Raw genomic sequence first — 19,710 nt, 5'->3', positions numbered from 1 at the left:
AAGTCCCAGGTACCAACCCATGGTGCAAGTTCACCCATCATACTCCGGATGCTCCTGGTGTTGAAATAGACACACTTCAAACCACCTTCCTGCCTGCCAGTACAGTCCTGTGACCTTGAAACATTGTTCATGACCTCACAATTCTCAACTTCTTGTACACTGGAGCTACAATTCAGGTTCCCATCCCCCTGCTGAATTAGTTTAAACCTTCCCGAAGAGCATTATCAAACCCCCCCCCCCAGGATATTGATACCCCTCTGGTTCAGGTGTACATCATCTCGTTTGTAGAGGTCCCACCTATCCCCCATAATGAGCCCCAATTATCCAGGTACTTGAATCCCGCTCTCATGCACCATCTCTGTAGCCATGTGTTCAACTGCTCCTTCTCCCAATTCCTCACTTTGCGAGCACGTGGCACAAGTAACAAACCAGAGAAACAACTCTGTTTGTTCTAGCTCCAAGCTTCCACTCTAGCTCTCTGAATTTCTGACTTTTCCTACTTTTGTCATTGGTATTTATGTGGACCACAACCTGGAGCTACTCCCCTCCCCCTTAAGGATCCCCAAAACATGATCCGCTGAAAATAGATACACTTTGTTGAATAGATACGTTTTTGTCTCATCCTCATCAAGCCATTTGGAAGGAAATCAGTGAAATGGGAACAACATTTTATTTGTTGAAGGGAGAAATTGCTTTTTTCTTATTCACTCAGATGAAGTAATCACTGGCTAGGCCAGCATTTATTGCTTATCCCATTATTTCCCAGAAAGCAGTTACGAGTCAACTACATTGTAGTCCACGTTGGACTCACATGTATGTCAGACGAGGTAAGATTGGCAGTTTCCCTCCAAAAAAGACATTAGTGAACAAGATTGGCTTTCCCCAACAATGGCAATGGATTCATGGTCATCAGTTGATTCATAATTCCAGACTTTTTAATTGAAATCAACTTCTACCACTTACTGTGGCCAGATTTGAACTCAGCTCCCCAGAACATTACCTCAACAAGTCTCTGGATTAACAGTCTAGCAACAATAGGATGATGACATCAGCGAGTACGAGGGGACATAACTACAAATTGAGGGGTGATAGATTTAAGACAAATATCAGAGGCAGGTTCTTTACGCAGAGAGTGATATGGGCGTGGAATGCCCTACCTGCTAATGTAGTCAACTCAGCCACATTAGGGAGATTTAAACAATCTTTAGATAAGCACATGGATGATTTTGGGATAGTGTAGGGGGACGAGCTGAGAATACTTCACAGGTCAGCCCAACATCGAGGGGCGAAGGAAGGGCTTGTTCTGCGCTATATTGTTCTATGTTCTAATACCACTAGGGTGTCATCACCTCTTATGTTGATTGGGTGGTAAATGGACTCTTTTCACTGTTGCGCCATGGAGAATGCACCAGTTGGATAAAAATGACCGACAGTTGGCTATGAAACTTTCAGTTAAAACTAGGCAGGTTAACTCTGATTGTGAAGTCATTGTTGTGAAGAATGAATCAGAAAATGGCTGCTTCTGTTTTTGTAAAGGTGAAACAGATGCAATATCTGCACATGTTCTATCTGCTTGTCAAGAACCAGGACTTATATATCAATATATAAAGCCTCAAGTGCATGCACATGCACCTCCATGCAAATCTGAGTGGCAATGTTAAGCTGGTTGTCAGTGTAACTCAAAGCCTACTTGACAACAATCAGTACTCCCCTGTCATACAGTGTAAAATGTTGTTTCGATTCACATTGATATTCTTCAGAATGTCCTGATACGAGCAAAATGAAAAGCTTTGACAATACGTGTATTTTTTCAAGCAATACTTAATTCTGCACTACCAAACAAATATTAATGACAATGTCATACCAGACTGGATACCCAGAATAACATTAGAAGTTCAGAGGCTAAAAACAATCGAATGTTTTTTCTTGATTAAAGTATGTCCCCGGGCAATTGCCAATCACCGGATAGGAAGTAGCTTCTAACTAGTATTAAATATTAAAATGTCAGATTATGATATTATCATTTTAGACAGTGCACCTAGAGAGCCTTGGATGATTATTTCGATACGAATGGTGTGCAAGGATACGCGGAAGTTGAAACATTTCACTTAACTTATTTCATTTCAAAGCAGAGTTTAATTAATAAGTCAAAATGAACAAATAACAGTAGTGCTTTCATGTACTAGTATTTCAGTTTTAGAATGATTTTAGATGTATTTTCAGTTGCTAAAATTTGAATGAACAATTTATATATATTTTAAAATTGTTTGAGTAGTCTTTGATGGCGATTACGTCTTTATAAGATAAAACGAATCATATTGCAAACCATCATTACAAACTTCTCATTAGAACAAACCTTTACTCTGGTATTAGTTGCAATTCGAAAAAAAGCTCAAATATTTAATAACATGATCCTTTGCTATGAATTACTTTACTTTTTTGCACAAGTCCATTGTACTGATATTTAACTGAATGTTTGAACTGACAGGCTATTGTTAGCTATGTTTTATTAACTAATTGCCCATGCCTACTATTTCTATGAAACTCCTCAACAGCTTAATGCAAAACTTTGTAAATAAAATATGCAACTTTTGCACCAGAGAATAATGCTGACAAAAATAAGTGGAAAAGAATGGACCAGCAATCCGTTCTTTTCCACTCATTTTTGTCAGCAGTATGATATATGTTTCGCTGAGTGTTCAATTCCTTATCATAGAAAATGAAGTGTTTAAATCTTCATTCAATGCTAGCCTGCTTTAAATTTTCTTCCCTGTCAGAAAGCCAATCATTGCATATGAGATCCACTTAGCATCATTGCAAACAGTCGAACGATATTCTGAAAGCAAGCAAATTCATCAAAGCATTTTTTTTTAAGTTGGATGCATTCTTAACAATGTACACGTCGTCAATTTACTATAATGCATGCATATCTTCATTGCTAATATGTTGGAATAACTTTTCTACCAGGTACAGGTTATCCCTCTTAGTAACAAGGTAAGAAAAATGATAATTAAATTCCTTACTGCAGTCGCATCTCTTCCATCCACCACTGTTAAATCTTCTAGGAACCAGACCGCCTGAGTCATGTATTTCTCTTTAAGTCCATTAGGTAAAATTTTCAAAAAGGTGATCTGAACCTCTTCATCCCTGGTAACTAATTTAAGAACAGAAAGATGCATTGCAGGAAAGGTTAAATTATCACAACCCCTCAAAAATTATGTTTTGAGATAGCTATAATTTAGTGCACAGATAAAACAGTTTACTGTTTTAAAGAAAAAGGAAGTTTCCCCATCTCATTGACTACCTGTGAGGCACAAGCAGTAATCCTCATTTCCTTCAGATACCTGTATTTGCAGGACGTGCATCAGCTTTTCTCCTTTCGGAGTGAAAACATTCTCCTGTAGCATCGCCTTCCGTAAGTTTGCCATGCCCGACACTCATGGAATGAGTTGGCACTCTCCTCTTGCCTCAGTTCAAAAGATTTATTTGGCTTTTATTCCCTTTCAAAGAGTTTACAATCACTTCAGGCTGATCGGCAGCCGTACAGAAAACTGCGCTAGCCTGAGAGAACGAAGGCAAGGAAACAACATGTATTAAACGTTAAAGTGATTGGACCTATTGACAATCCATTAAATTCTCAACAGTGAAGTAGAGTCTGTGACTTGCTTTGGTCAGGAGGGCAGTGAGTAACCTAAGATCACACATCAGTTGTCAAAACCAGGATGAGACCTGTGTGAGTAGAGATAGAAACTGAAAGTGGGCTGATGGATGGCGAATTACTTTAACCTGATTCTTGATATGGCCAGTACACTCCGGGGACCGTATCCAGCCCAAATCAATCAAAACATTTTTTTTAAGCCAGAGCACTTAATGCAGGCCCATGGTGTCAATGGTGGAGGAGCAATTAGTTTGAAATAAACTAAATTTCCTGGAACGTAAACAGATGGCCAACTGCAGTCTAGACTTTTAACTCTGGCCTCAGAGGACTGCAACAGTTAGAAGTATGGGCTGTTAACGTGACAGAAAGGCGCTTTTACATTCAAAGTTAGGTTACTATAGCAACCCTCTTACCCACTACCAGGCCATTAGTGCTAGATCATAGCTGTGCCATTAAAGTCTGATAAACCAGTTATATCTGACAACTTAAAGGTTTGCTGAAAACTGAGTGCGTTTTTTTTCTGTCACCACTAATAGGCTCATGGCATTGATCCACTGTTATACCATGACTCATACAATCCATTGCCTTCTTTTTTAAAATAAACATTTACAGCTATTCCATCACAAATGAGAAATATTGTTATATTCCTTGATAATATAGCATGGCCTTCTTTCCACCATTGCTCTACACTGAAGAGATGTATGGACAATAATGCAGGTAAAAGGATAGGAAATTGGTCATAAATTTGGCTCTAAACCTTTCAAGCATTGCATCTTCATCAGAAGTGTATATGGTTAGTCCCCGTATTGCCATGGAATGAACTGGCTACCTGTCCTAATGGAGCACATAACATGCTTGATCATTATCCCAGAATCATACAAATGATGCCGAATGAGGCCATTCAGCCCATCGTGTCTACACTGACTCCAAACAAGCATCATCACTTTGTCCCATTCTCTTGCTTTGTTCCCATTCCTTTGCTTGTTGTTCTTATTTAAATAATGATGCAATGCCCTCTTGTGATTAATGCTCGGTTTGTAATTCTGTATTTTCAATGTAGTATCAACAATGGAAGCTCAAAGGAGTTCAATTGCCTTTGATAGATTATAGTCTACTCAGAGAGTCATGTTGCTGTGGCAACACATATATTAGAGTCTGGAGCTATGGATACTGATGGTAGAGACTCCAATGGTTGACCAGGAATCTTACAGAGGTTTATAAAATCATGAGGAGCATGAATAGGGTGAATAGCCAATAACTTTTTCCTGGGACAGGGGAGTCCAAAGCTAGAGTGCATAGGTTCAAGGTGAGAGGTTAAAGATTTAAAAGGGACCTGAGTGGCAACTTCTTCACACAGAGGGTGGTGTGTGTATAGAATGAGCTGCCAGAGGAAGTGGTGGAGGCTGGTACAATTGCAACATTTAAAAGGCAACTAGATGGGTATATGAATAGGGAGGGTTTAGCGGGATATGGACCAAATGTTAGCAAATGGGACTGGATTAATTTAGGATATCTGGTCGCAGTGTGGATGATTTGGATCAAAGGGGCTGTTTCCATGCTGTACATCTCTATGACTCTATTACTCTCCCACTCTTGCTGTTTACCAATGGTATTTGTTGGAAAGATTTGCCTGTTGGTGCTCATCTGTCATTTTTTGTATTCATTCATGGAATGTGGATGTTTCTGACTAGGTCAGCATTTACTGCCTGTCCTAATGGAGCAGATAACAATTCAGAGTCAACCAAATTACTGTAGGTCTGGATCATTCATGGGTCAGACCAGGTAAAGACAGCAGCTTCCTTCTTTAAAGGACATTAGTGAGCCATGTAGGTGTTTCCCCAACAATTGGCAATGGATTCATAGCTATCATTAGACTGTTATTTCCAGACTTTTATTGAATTCAAATTGCACCATTTGCCATGGTGAAATTCAAGTCCAGACCCCCAGAACATGACCTGGGTCTATGGATTATTAGTCTACTGATAGTACTGACTGACTACCTTGCCATCAAATCCTGGGATTGGTGCGAGTAGAGGAAAGGGCACTGTCTACTGAACGACAAGACTTCCCTATTAACTGGAATGTTGATGATTGAATAAGGAGATGAATGTGGGGATTTTCTGGCATTTCCTTTCTTATGCCATCAATTCACATATCTTTCCTCCATTATTCTTCAATTTGCAGCATATAATCCCATTCCTTTTCTGCAACATCAGCCACTTCATCTGATCACCTTCAATGACGGTAACACATCTACTATACATTTTTATTGACTAAGAGTCAATGTAACCTTTTTGGCTTTTGCTCTGTCTCACAAGCATGATGGACAGAATAAACAGGTGACACTTACATAGGCATGAAGAATGAGACTTCTGTGACTAAATGTTCTTATTTTACACTGCTTAGTTTAAAATAAGATAACTCCCCTGAATCCACCCTAACTTATTAGATGTTTAAGATAGGCAAATAACTGAGATAAGTGGAAGTTTATGATCTCTCCTAAACAATTTAAGGAATAAAATTTGGACATTTTGGCTGTTTAAGCTTTCTGCAAACTTCAACAAAATTATGACCAAAATTTAACCTCAGCTCTGCTCCCTACACTATTCCCAGACCTTTAATTCTTATTAAAGCTATTGAGTGAAATTACCAGAACATCAAATTAAAATTATAAAATTATAATAAAAATAATAGTTGATCATTTGGTTGCTTGAAACGGTATTTAAGTGATGTTTTTTACAAATTTTCTACTTCAAAGGGTGATCCATTTATTTTCTTTTATCGGTTAGAATGTTGTGAAGATTTTTGCAAATAATCAACTTCTACCCTGAAAAAGCTAGATAGTGGTTTCAGATCAAACGTGGTCCCCAATGAGTTGGAACATATTTAAAATTTGGCCTTCTATTCAAGTGGCATTGGATTGGTCCTATCCATGCGGATTGCTGGATCATTAGTCCAGAGACTAGACAATGTTCTGGGGACTTGAGTTCAAATCCCACATTGGCAGATGGTGGAATTTGAGTTTGATAAAAATCTTGAAGTAAGAGTCTAATGATGATCATGAATCCATTGTCGATTGTTTGAAAAACTTCACAGATGTCCTTTAGGAAAGGAAACTGCCATCCTTACCTGGTCTGGCTTACATGTGACTCCAGACCCACAGTAATATGGTTGCCATGATATGGAGATGCCGGTGTTGGACAGGGGTGTACAAAGTTAAAGATCACATAACACCAGGTTATAGTCCAACAGGTTTAATTGGAAGCAGTAGCTTTTGGAGCATTGCTCCTTCATCAGGTGGTTGAATATGGTTGACTCTTAACTGCCCTCATGGAGAATTGTGATGTGGAATTGCTGGTGTTAGCCTGGGGTGGACAAAGTCAGAAGTCACACTTCACCTGACAAAGGAGCAGTGCTCTGATAACTTGTGATTTTAAATAAACCTGTTAGACTATAACCTGGTTGTGACTGGTCTTGTGATTTCTGACACTGGGCAATAATTGCTGGCCCAGCCAATGATGCTCTCATCCCATGAATGAATAAAAACAAATATTCCTGTGTGGTTGCAACAATGGGTATCAGCCAGATCCAATAGAATCATACTGGCTGGTCAGACTCAACCGAGAGATAAAGTTACACTGAACTCAATTACCTTTCAAGATAAGGGGGGATTCACATCAAAAGTCCTTTCAGTGATTAAAAAAGCTTGAATAGATTTCATGATTGGATAATTTGAACATGAAGCACAATATTGATGGATGGAATTTACCCTCCCTGCTGTGGTGAGCGTAAAGGTGAAAAAGGTGACAAGATATGATGAGAGTGAAAAAAATCAGATACTCGACAATACAGCAAGTTTTCCTGAATTTCCCCTTAAACATTAAATGATAACTTCAGAATCTCATCCTTGAGTGCTGTCTACCTTATTTCCATCCACTTGCATTTCATAATACCCCCAATTCACCACATTTATACCCTATTTCTTGTCCATAAAAAGTACTTCAGCCTCTCTGGTAATGAGATTCCCTAGTGATTGCATCCAACAACTTGGACACAAAATGAAAGAGATGAAAAGTGGAAAATTGTTTGAGAAAATTTATCTCAGCCTCTGGAGGACAGACACCAAGGAACTCACTTGCTATCAGACTTTGACTGCAAAAGGGAAAATTCAATCCAATGTCATTAATTGAAGAAAGACTTGAACTTACCTAATGAAACAATCATTAAATCCTTTCCGCAAATGGAGTAAAGCTAGCATCTCGTCACTGTCGTGATGTTTAGAGATCACAAATTATATATAACATGATCCAACCAATGGCAACCAACCATATAATCTGATTTAATGATGTTGGTGGGAGGATAGTATAAAGGAAATTGCAAAACGTCTGTTCTTCAAATCATATCCTAGTATCTTTGAGAGCAGGGACTGGGTTTAATGTCCATTTTAAAAAGTGCAGACATTTTACTGATGGATTGATAGTGCAAGTTAGATTAGGAATAGGTTTGTGAACCTTCAACGTTCTGACTCAGAAAGCACTGAGCAAATGACCCAATGCTATCTAATTTCACACTTCATGTTTCTTTCAGATGTGAGATATGCATAGAGCCTCAGAATTACATGGGTCTTACCTGAAAACATGGTCATCTTTGCTAAAGGGGTAAATGATGAAGAAATATCACTGATTTCTTTCCCTTGCAATCGGCAAGACAAAAAAACTCGCTGACTCCAAAAGTTCCTCTGTGCCTAATCTAACCTCTAGGAATGATGAGCCTAGCTCAAACCTTTGGAATTCCTTCCCCACATCTCCCTGTCTCACTCATTCTCTTTCATTGTTATACTTCATAAAACCTTAGTCTTTCACCAACATTATGGTCTGTTATTCTAATATTTCCTGAAGGGGATCATTGCCAAATTTTGTTCTTTTTATTATTCACTCATGGGATGTGGGCATCTCTAGCTAGGCCCATACTGCTCAGGGGGGTCTTAAACGTCAAATGCATTCCCAGGTAAGGTTGGCAATTTCCTTTCATACAGGTTATTACTGAAAAAAAATGGGTTTGTCCAACAATCACCAATGGACAATGGCCTCATGGTCATTATTAGACCCTTTTTCAAAAATTTGGTTTATTATTGTCACACATATCTAAGTACAGTGAAAAGTATTTTTTTGCATGTAGTACAGACAGATCATAACATACAAAGATTGCCGAGTGATCGAACAGAGCAAGGAATACAAAGTCACGATTGCAAAGAAGGTGCCCAGAAAGTAAGATCAGCATTAGATTTGAAATTTGAGAGGTCTATTTATATGTTTAATAACAGTGAGAAAGAAGCTGTTCTTGAACCTGTTGATACAAAAGTTCATCACAAGATTTTGCATCTTCAGCCTGATGGAAGAGGTTGGAAGAGATTATAAATAGGGTGGGACGGGTCTTTGATGATGTTGACTGATTTTCCGTGGCAGTGTGAAGTGTAGATGGAGTCAATGGATGTAAAGTTGGCTTGTGTGATGATCTGGGCTATGTTGACAACTCTCTGTAGGTTCTTATGGCCCTGGGTAGAGTAGTTGTCATATCAAGCCGTGATGCATGCAGATAGAAGGCTTTTGATTGTGCATCTATAAAAGTTGGTGCGGGTCCTTATGGTCATGCTGAATTTTCTTGGCCTCTTGAGGAAGAAGAGGCGTTGTTGTGCCTCCTTGACTGTTGCATCAACGCGGGTGGTCCAGGACAGATTGTTAGGAGAAAGTGAGGACTGCAGATGCTGGAGATCAGAGCTGAAAAATGTGTTGCTGGAAAAGCGCAGCGGGTCAGGCAGCATCCAAGGAGCAGGAGAATCAATTCTCCTGCTCCTTGGATGCTGCCTGACCTGCTGCGCTTTTCCAGCAACACATTTTTCAGGACAGATTGTTGGTTATTGTCACTCCAAGGAACTTGATGCGCTCAAACATCTCCATTTCAGTTCCATTGATGTAGATAGGGGTGTGTAGTCCTCCTTGCTTTCTGAAGTTGATGATCAACTCTAGTTTTGCTGACATTGAGGGAGAGATTGTTATCTTTGCAACATGTCAGCAAGCTCTTTCCTGTATTTTGGCATCATTGTTTGATATCCAGCCTACGACGGTGGTGTTGTCAGTGAACTTGTAGATGGAGTTCGGATGGAGTTAGATTGGCCACACAGTCATGAGTGTACAGGGAATACAGACCCTTAATTCCAGATTTTTTTTATTGAATTCACACCATCTGCATGAAGGGATTTGAATCAATGTCCCCATATCATTAGTTGAGTTTCTGGATTAATAGTCTCGTGATAATACCGCTAGGCCATTGCCTCCCCCTATTTATAAAGCATATAGTATTCTAGCATAGAGTAGAAGAGCAGGGAGGTTATGATGAACTTCTGTAAAATACTAACTAGACCTCAGCTGGAGATAGGAAGAATGTGAAAGTATTGTGAGAGAGTATAGAAGAGGTTTATGAGGATGGTTCCAAGGATGAGACACATCAATTATGAGCAGTCAAAGATGAAAAGACTAAGAGAAGATTGGGGATAGAAGACTTTAAGTTGTGTGGTGGATCAGCAAAGAATGGCTATGAAAAGACTTCTCCAACTTGTAAGCAGATCAAGAACCAAAGAACACAGTTTTAATTTGTTTTGTAAAAAAAACAAATCAGGGTGAGAAAAAAACTTTTTTGCACACTGAATAGTTAGGGTGTGGGACACCTTACCTGGAAATGTGGCATAGGCAAGTTCAATTGAGACATTCAAAAGGGCATTGGCTGACTACACAAAAACAATGTACAGGGTGATAGGCAAAGGGCAGGGGACTGGCATCAAGTTAAAAAGATGAAAGTGCCAGTGCAGATATGATTGGCTGAATGGCCTCCTTCTGCATTCTAAGAGTTTCGTGATAAACCCGTGGCACTTTCATTTCAATTTTGCTGTGAATCAGTACAAAAATAATCTGATTTATTGTTCTGTTGCTCTTACTTTTTTTTATTGTGATTGGGTTTTTAATCTCAGAGGGCCAGGCTCAGTGATGTGTTCCCACTTCTGTAATCACTATAGCTGCATGCTATTTTCCATTCCTGATGCAAATTCAGTACATTAAAGTTAATAGATGAAGGAGCATTTTTTTTAAAGGGAAAATAGATGTTCCATTTTGTATAGAGTGCTGAACTGAAAATGTTGCCAGCAACCCAGAAAGCACTTACCAGGTCTCTTTCATTAGATTCCACATTAATAATTGTGGTTTCACATACCACTGACAAATAGATCTATTCTGTTGGCCCACTAATCTCCAATAAATCCTAAAATCTTCAACTTTTGTTGGATATTGTTCTCTAAATTAATTTTGAATCTGATATCACTGGTAAATCTGGCATTTACTGCTTATTCTTGGTGACACCAAGGTGGAGGGGAGGTCATGTTGAACATCTGGCATGCCTGACAAGCTTGCTTAAGTTACTTAATGAATTAATGGGGATGTTTGGTGAGGCTAATGTGGCTGGAGTGTTTCATGTAGATTATTAAATGGCATTTAATAGCTTACCTCACAATAAACTTGTTGGCCAAATTGAAGCTCATGAGGTTAAAGTGGCAGTGGCTTCGTGGATGTAAAATTGGCTAAGGAACAAGAATAAAGGTAAAATTTCTGGCTAGAGGAAGGTCTGTAGTGGGGCTCATATTAGAACTATTACTCCTTTTGAAATATAATAATGCTCTGCAAATAGGTATATTGTGCAAAGTGTTGGAATTTGCTTATAACAGCAAACACAGAAAAGTAGTAAACTGTGAGCAGTCGACCCTTTTCACCAAGATCCCAGCTACTCTATTGCACTGATTTCCCCTGCCACCAACTCTCAGTTACATCAACTATGTGGACACAAATTTTTCATGCCTTACCAAGTCTTGACAGCAGGGCAAACCATGAGTCATCCTGGTCAAGCATTATCTGGGCCAATATACACAGTTACATATGACCTTCTTTATCAAAACCTTCTCTCACTCCCTGGTCAGAACACATAATGCATGATTTCAGCATATTTATGTCATGGTTAGTACTTAAACCTCACAATTATACAATTTTATTGAGCATAGGGCTCAGTCCAGCCCTTGCTGGTTGTTCCTCACATAGCTAGCTTAATGACACCATCTTACTTTGCTTTCCATTTGCTTTAATATATTTATTTCAACAACCATTGTCTCCAATAACAATTGTCTCCTGGGACCAGCTAACCCAGTTGACTGGACAGCCAGTCTGTGATGCAGAATGATGCCAACAGCACAGATTCAATTCCTGTACCAGTTCAGGCTACCATGAAGGTCCCTCCTTCTCAGTCTTACTGCATGGTGACCCTCAGGTTAAGCTCACCACCAATTGTCTCTCTCTCTCTCTCTCTCTTACAAGAGTGCAGTCCTCTGGGGTTATGATGACTTTAATTGTTTACAATACATGAACTCTCTTTAATATGGACTTTGACAGGCAGCTTTATGTTTGGACTGTCACACAGACTTGATGGAACTAATCTGTTACCATCAATCATAATCCAGGGAGATAGTGAGGAAAGAGATCAATCTGAGATGGGTACAGCTGAGAACAGAAGTGAGTCAAACAGTCAGGGCAGGCAGGGACAAGGTAGGACTAGTAAATTAAACTGCATTTATTTCAATGCAAGGGGCCTAACAGGGAAGGCAGATGAATTCAGGGCATGGTTAGGAACATGGGACTGGGATCTCATAGCAATTATGGAAGGAGAAAGTGAGGTCTGCAGATGCTGGAGATCAGAGCTGGAAATGTGTTGCTGGAAAAGCGCAGCAGGTCAGGCAGCATCCAGGGAACAGGAGAATCGACGTTTCCCCCTCCCACTCCACCAAGGATATGCAGGTCTTTGGACTCCTCCATCGTCAGACCACAACAAAACGACGGTTGGAGGAAGAACGCCTCATCTTCCGGCTAGGAACCCTCCAACCACAAGGGATGAACTCGGATTTCACCAGTTTCCTCATTTCTCCTCCCACCACCCTGTCTCAGTCAAATCCATCAAATTCAGCACCGCCTTCCTAACCTGAGATCTTCTTCCCGACCTCTCCGCCCCCACCCCAGTCTGACCTATCACCCTCACCTTGACCTCTTTCCACCTATCACATTTCCGACGCCCCTCTCCCAAGTCCCTCCTCCCTACCTTTTATCTTAGCCTGCTGGACAAACTTTCCCCATTCCTGAAGAAGGGCTTATGCCCGAAACGTCGATTCTCCTGTTCCCTGGATGCTGCCTGACCTGCTGCGCTTTTCCAGCAACACATTTCTAGCAATTATGGAAACATGGCTCAGGGATGGACAGGACTGGCAGCTGAATGTTCCAGGATACAAATGCTACAGGAAGGATAGAAAGGGAGGCAAAAGAGGAGGGGGAGTGGCATTTTTGATAAGGGATAGCATTACAGCTGGGCTGAGGGAGGATATTCCTGGAAATACATCCAGGGAAGTTATTTGGGTGGAACTGAGAAATAAGAAAGGGATGATCACCTTATTGGGATTGTATTATAGACCCCCCAATAGTCAGAGGGAAATTGAGAAACAAACTTGTAAGGAGATCTCAGATATCTGTAAGAATAATATGGTAGTTATGGTCGGGGATTTTAACTTTCCAAGCATCGACTGGGACTGTCATAGTGTTAAAGGTTTAGATGGAGAGGAATTTCTTAAGTGTGTACAAGACAATTTTCTGATTCAGTATGTGGATGTACCTACTAGAGAAGGTGCAAAACTTGACCTACTGTTGGGAAATAAGGCAGGGCAGGTGACTGAAGTGTCAGTGGGGGAGCACTTTGGGGCCAGCTACCATAATTCTACTCGTTTTAAAATAGTGATGGAAAAGGATAGACCAGATCTAAGAGTTGAAGTTCTAACTTGGAGAAAGGCCAATTTTGACGGTATTAAGCAAGAACTTTCAAAAGCTGATTGGAGGCAGATGTTCGCAGGTAAAGGGACGGCTGGAAAATGGGAAGCCTTCAGAAATGAGATAACAAGAATCCAGAGAAAGTATGTTCCTGTCAGGGTGAAAGGGAAGGCTGGTTGGTATAGGGAATGCTGGATGACTAAAGAAATTGAGGGTTTGGTTAAGAAAAAGAAGGAAGCATATGTCAGATATAGACGGGATAGATCGAGTGAATCGTTAGAAGAGTATAAAGTAAGTAGGAATATACTTAAGAGGGAAATCAGGAGGGCAAAATGGGGACATGAGATAGAATTAAGGAGAATCCAAAGGTTATTTACAAATACATTAAGGACAAAAGGATGACTAGGGAGAGAATAGGGCCCCTCAAAGATCAGCAAGGCGGCCTTTGTATGTAGCCACAGAAAATGGGGGAGATACTAAATGAATATTTTGCATCAGTATTTACTGTGGAAAAGGATATGGAAGATATAGACTGTAGGGAAATAGATGGTGACATCTTGCAAAATGTCCAGATTACAGAGGAGGAAGTGCTGGATGACTTGAAACAGTTAAAGGTGGATAAATCCCCAGGACCTAATCAGGTGTACCCGAGAACTCTGTGGGAAGCTAGAGAAGTGATTGCTGGGCCTCTTGCTGAGATATTTGTATCATCGATAGTCACAGGTGAGGTGCCGGAAGACTGGCAGTTGGCAAATGTGGTGCCACTGTTTAAAAAGGGCGGTAAAGACAAGCCAGGGAACTATAGACCGGTAAGCTTGACCTCGGTGATGGGCAAGGTGTTGGAGGGATTCCTGAGGGACAGGATGTACATGTATTTGGAAAGGCAAGGACTGATTCGGGATAGTCAACATGGCTTTGTGCGTGGGAAATCATGCCTCACAAACTCAATTGAGTTTTTTGAAGAAGTAACAAAGAAGATTGAGGAGGGCAGAGCAGTAGATGTGATCTATATGGACTTTAGTAAGGCGTTCGACAAGGTTCCCCATGGGAGACTGATTAGCAAGGTTAGATCTCATGGAATACAGGAAAAACTAGCCATTTGGATACAGAACTGGCTCAAAGATAGAAGACAGAGGGTGGTGGTGGAGGGTTGTTTTTCAGACTGGAGGCCTGTGACCAGTGGAGTGCCACAAGGATCGGTGCTGGGCCCTCTACTTTTTGTCATTTACATAAATGAATTGGGTGCGAGCATAAGAGGTACAGTTAGTAAGTTTGCAGATGACACCAAAATTGGAGGTGTCGTGGACAGCGAAGAGGGTTACCTCAGATTACAACAGGATCTGGACCAGATGGGCCAATGGGCTGAGAAGTGGCAGATGGAGTTTAATTCAGATAAATGCGAGGTGCTGCATTTTGGGAAAGCAAATCTTAGCAGGATTTATACACTTAATGGTAAGGTCCTATGGAGTGTTGCTGAACAAAGAAACCTTGGAGTGCAGGTTCATAGCTCCTTGAAAGTGGAGTCGCAGGTAGATAGGATAGTGAAGAAGGTGTTTGGTATGCTTTCCTTTATTGGTCAGAGTATTGAGTACAGGAGTTGGCAGGTCATGTTGCGGCTGTACAGGACATTGGTTAGGCCACTGTTGGAATATTGCATGCAGTTCTGGTCTCCTTCCTATCGGAAAGATGTTGTGAAACTTGAAAGGGTTCAGAAAAGATTTACAAGGATGTTGCCAGGGTTGAGGATCTGAGGTACCGGGAGAAGCTGAACAGGCTGGGGCTGTTTTTCCTGGAGCGTCGGAAGCTGAGGGGTGACCTTATAGAGGTTTACAAAATTATGAGGGGCATGGATAGGATAAATAGACAAAGTCGGGGAGTCCAGAACTAGAGGGCTAGAGGGGAAAGGTATAAAAGAGACCTAAGAGGCAACTTTTTCACGCAGAGGGTGGTACGTGTATGGAATGAGCTGCCAGAGGATGTGGTGGAGGCTGGTACAATTGCAACATTTAAAAGGCATTTGGATGGGTACATGAATAGGAAGGGTTTGGAGGGATATGGGCCGGGCGTTGGCAGGTAGGACTAGTTTGGGTTGGGATATCTGGTCGGCATGGACGGGTTGGGCCAAAGGATGTGTTTCCAAGCTGTACATCTCTATGACTCTATGCTAACCCCATTTCCCTGCACTTGGCCCGTATCCTTCTAATCCTTTCTTATCCATGTATTTATCCAAATGCCTTTTAAATGTGATCAAAGCACCCACCTTTACCACTTCTACTGGCAGCTCATTCCATATGCATACTACCCTCTATGTAAAAATGTTGCCCCTCAGATTTCCCTTTATTCTTTCCCCTCTAACCTTCATCCGATGCCCTCTAGTCCTCGATGCCCCAACCCTGGGAAAATGACTGAGAGTTCCAATTGCTCTGGCAGCTACAATGTTTTGCTGGAGAGTTCCCAGTTGTCTATCCTCCTTTGTGTGAAACAGTGCTCTCTCATTTCATCCCTGAAAAGCTTAGCTCTAGTTTGAAGATCTAATTTGGTTGTTCCACCAGAAAAATAGTCTCTTAATATCTACTCTAAGAAAACATTTTACTGTCTCAAATTTGATAGATCTCCTAGATATAAAGGAAAGCTTATGTACCCCACACAGTTGCTGCTGCCCTCAAGTGAAATTTAGAAGCAGATTTATTGATAAGCATAGTTTGATTCAATTCAATGGCAAAGCGCCCGGAATTCTATATCATTCAAGTGTTTTTCTCCTTTGTTGCCAACCCCTAATTATCTTTGAACAGAATGGCTTACTCGGCCAATTCAGGAGGTAATTAAGAGACACCACATTGTTATGGATTTCGATTCGCATGGAGGCCAAACTCAGCAAGGGGACCAGATTTCTTTCCTAAAGTGAACCAGCTGGGTTTTTAACCACAGATTACATTAGTTGCCATGTTCATCATTATAATACCAACAATGTATCCCAGATTTATTTACAGAATTGAAATTCTACTACATGTCAGAGCATTAGCATAAGACTACCAAATTAACATTATGTCACGAGCTCTTCATCAACTATTTCAAACTCGAATGTAGATACTGCAATATGAATGGCCTGATCAATTTTATATTTGTTTCTGAGATGTATATGTTACCATATACACGTATACACATGTCATTCTGTGTTTGTAAAGAGGTCTGTCTTCATACTGGTGATCAGGAACCTTTATTAACTTTATTCACTCTGTACATAAATAGGTAGGAAACAACATTGCAGCTTGATCCTAATTCTAAATTTGACTCAACATCAGCAGGGATCACTAATGATGTAAACTATTCAATAGAACTTAACCATTACCCTACAAGACCTTTGTCTTTTCCCTTTATATCATTATCATTAGACCATTAATATTTCCCTTATTCCCACTGCCCACGCCACGCCAACAAATCAATTTTGAAGATTGGGATGCTGGTAATTTTTTGTTCTACTCTGTAATCTAGAATTTTGACTGAAAACAAAAATGCTGGAGATCACAGTGGGTCAGGCAGCATCCATTGAGAGAAAGCAAGCTAACATTTCAGAGCTCAGATGAAGAGTCATCTAAACTCAGAACGTTAGCTTGCTCTCTGTCCATGGATGCTGCCTGATCTGCTGTGATCCCCAGCATTTTTTGGTTTCACTAAAGATCCCAGCATCTGTAGTAATTTGCTCCTACTAAGCAGAATTATGAGCTGTCTGAGCATCAAAGGAGTCATGACTGCTGGCACTTGAGGAAGAAAAGACAAAAGGAGGAAAGGAAATTGACTGTAGTTTGACGTCGTTTCATATCCTGAGAGAACCATCAACACGGACAGTGGAAAATGGGACATCTGTCTCATATAAATGACCATGGAGGCCGAACTGGACTCCACCTCTGAGAATAAGGAAGGATGATGGCTTGAAAATGGGGGCACTCCACTAGGTCAGTCCATGGGAATCTAGAGTGGATACATTGTTTTTTTTGTAGCGTATTAGCTTGTCCACATTTAGAAGCTTGAGAGTGGTGTAGATTGATGGATGATCTCTCTGGATCACTCGAGGTTTCTTCTTGCCTATTTAGTGGCAAGGTGGTTGGGCATGCAATGTCCGGAGTGAACATGAACAAAGCTGCATCTTTAGGAAGGAATGACTGATCAATAGATGGTGTGAGGACACTGAATTTGAAGTTGCTTCTTGAGAAACCATGAAGCTCCCGGACTGTAGAGCACAGGACATGAGATTATGGAAGATCGCTTCCTATGGGACACAATCTTCAAAATGTAAAGGGGTATGAAGATCTTCAGAGGGAGGATGATGAAAGTAGGGTACTCATCGCAGGATGTAGATTGAGAAGTGTATAACAGCATCAAGATGGGGCACCTCTGCAAGTTCTTGAGGAATTAGTTTACTTGAATTCACGGGAGTTTGAGGTCAATTAGAAGGGAAGACTTTGAGCAGTGATCAACACATTCCAAAGACTCAACATGACAGCAGCTCAGCACAAAGGGGACTGAGAGCAGAACGATCTAATGACATGCCTAAAGATGAAAAAGGTTTCAAACTAAAAAAAAGGTTGCATTTGTTGAAGAGCTATCACGGCAGTACACTGATTTTCAGTTTGACTGATGGAATAAAGGAACTCAATAATGTTTCCCTCGGAGAAGTGCTCGAGTATCGTGACTCATAGGTATAGCAGGACACTCAGAGGGTTCCATTCAAGACTCAGCCCCTTGTGGACAGGACTAGTGGAAAGGGCATTAACTATGAGGACCAGGAATTGGATTCAATGTCAGCTGCAGGGAGGATATGGAGAAGAGGTGTAACTTGTGATGAAAGAAGTGGCTTGTCCAACTGTCATATAACATTGGAATGTTCTGCAGGGTTATAAGATAAAGGTACAGCTATACCAGCACAGTTAGTGAAGAACTAGTATTGGTTCAAAGAGATTGCATGAATATCGGCTGTGACAGCTGGCAGACTTTGAGTTACATTTGAAGATCCAGGACCTCTCTGGTTAGATTGAGGACTTTCTCCTCCATCAAACCAACAGCAATGAAGACATTTTCTTTCCTGTGGGTGTCAGCCCCCTACTGTACTCCCTGTACATCCATGACTGCCCCCTTCTGTACTTCCTGTACATCCATGATCACCACCTACTGTACTCCCTGTACATCCATGACTGCCCCCTACTGTGCTCCCTGTACATCCATGATCACCACCTACTGTACTCCCTGTACATCCATGACTGCCCCCTACTGTGCTCCCTGTACATCCTTGACTGTGTAACCAAATTCCAAATGAATACCATCAACAAGTTTGCTGATGACACCAGAGTTAGATGGATATTTAACAATGTAGAGTCAAAACACTGAAGGGAAATAGAGATGATCTGGTGCAATGATAACAACCTCTCTCTCAATGTCGGCAAAATTAAAGTACTAATCATTGACTTCATAAAGAAAGGAGGGGAACACACCCCCATCAACAGAACTGAGGTTGAGAGGGTGGACAGTGTCAAGTTCTTCGGAGTGTTGATAACTGACAACCTGCCCTGGACCTTCCACATAGACATGACTGTCAAGAAGGCACAGTGCCTCTCCTTCCTCAGGAAGCTCAGGAAATTTGGCCTGTCTGCAAGGACCCTCACCAGCTTCTCCAGATACACCCCTTGAAAGCACTGCTGTCTGGGTGCATAATGTCCTGGTATGGTAACTGCTCTGTCCAGGACCATAAGAAATTGCACAAGGTGGTGTGCACAGCCCCGAACATCATGGAAGCCAATCTTCCATTGATGGACTCCATGTACATGGTTCGTTGCTGCAAAAAGGCTGCCAACATCATCAAACCCCAGTAATGATCTCCTACAGCCTCCTCCATCAGGCAGAAGTTACCGAAGGTTTAGGAACAGCTTCTTCCCAGTTGTTATTACACAGATAAAAGGACTCTCTAGTCTCAAATAATGCTGATTTTGCTAACACTTATCTCGCCTAATGCACTCTCTGCCGTGTAACCTGCATTACTCTGTCTAAGTCTTTTTGATCTGTACATCCTTGCTTACTATGATCTGCTTGTAATGCTTGTGAACAAAGCTTTTCACTGTACCTCAGTACACGTGTCAATAAATCAACTAATCAATCAAA

At 41.0% G+C, this 19,710-nt stretch overlaps 1 protein-coding gene across 1 annotated transcript in view; it reads right to left on the bottom strand.

The window, feature by feature from the left end:
• LOC122556498 (exocyst complex component 1-like) overlaps window positions 1–19,710 on the bottom strand; it is a 41,563-nt gene that overhangs the window by 21,532 nt on the left and 321 nt on the right. The window contains exons 2-3 of the mRNA XM_043703197.2: window positions 3,345–3,561; window positions 3,024–3,154 (exon numbers count right to left, since the gene is read on the bottom strand). Of these exons, the coding sequence (XP_043559132.1) occupies window positions 3,024–3,154; window positions 3,345–3,441 (228 nt within the window). The 5' untranslated portion in view covers window positions 3,442–3,561. The remainder of the gene's footprint in view (window positions 1–3,023; window positions 3,155–3,344; window positions 3,562–19,710) is intronic.

The sequence above is a fragment of the Chiloscyllium plagiosum genome, unplaced genomic scaffold, assembly GCF_037043375.1.
Source record: "Chiloscyllium plagiosum isolate Xiang-an unplaced genomic scaffold, Cpla_swu_hap1 HiC_scaffold_16, whole genome shotgun sequence".
NCBI classification, from domain to species: domain Eukaryota; kingdom Metazoa; phylum Chordata; class Chondrichthyes; order Orectolobiformes; family Hemiscylliidae; genus Chiloscyllium; species Chiloscyllium plagiosum.
The sequence above is the reverse complement of the archived record's forward strand: the minus strand, read 5'-3'. Positions and strand labels throughout refer to the sequence as shown.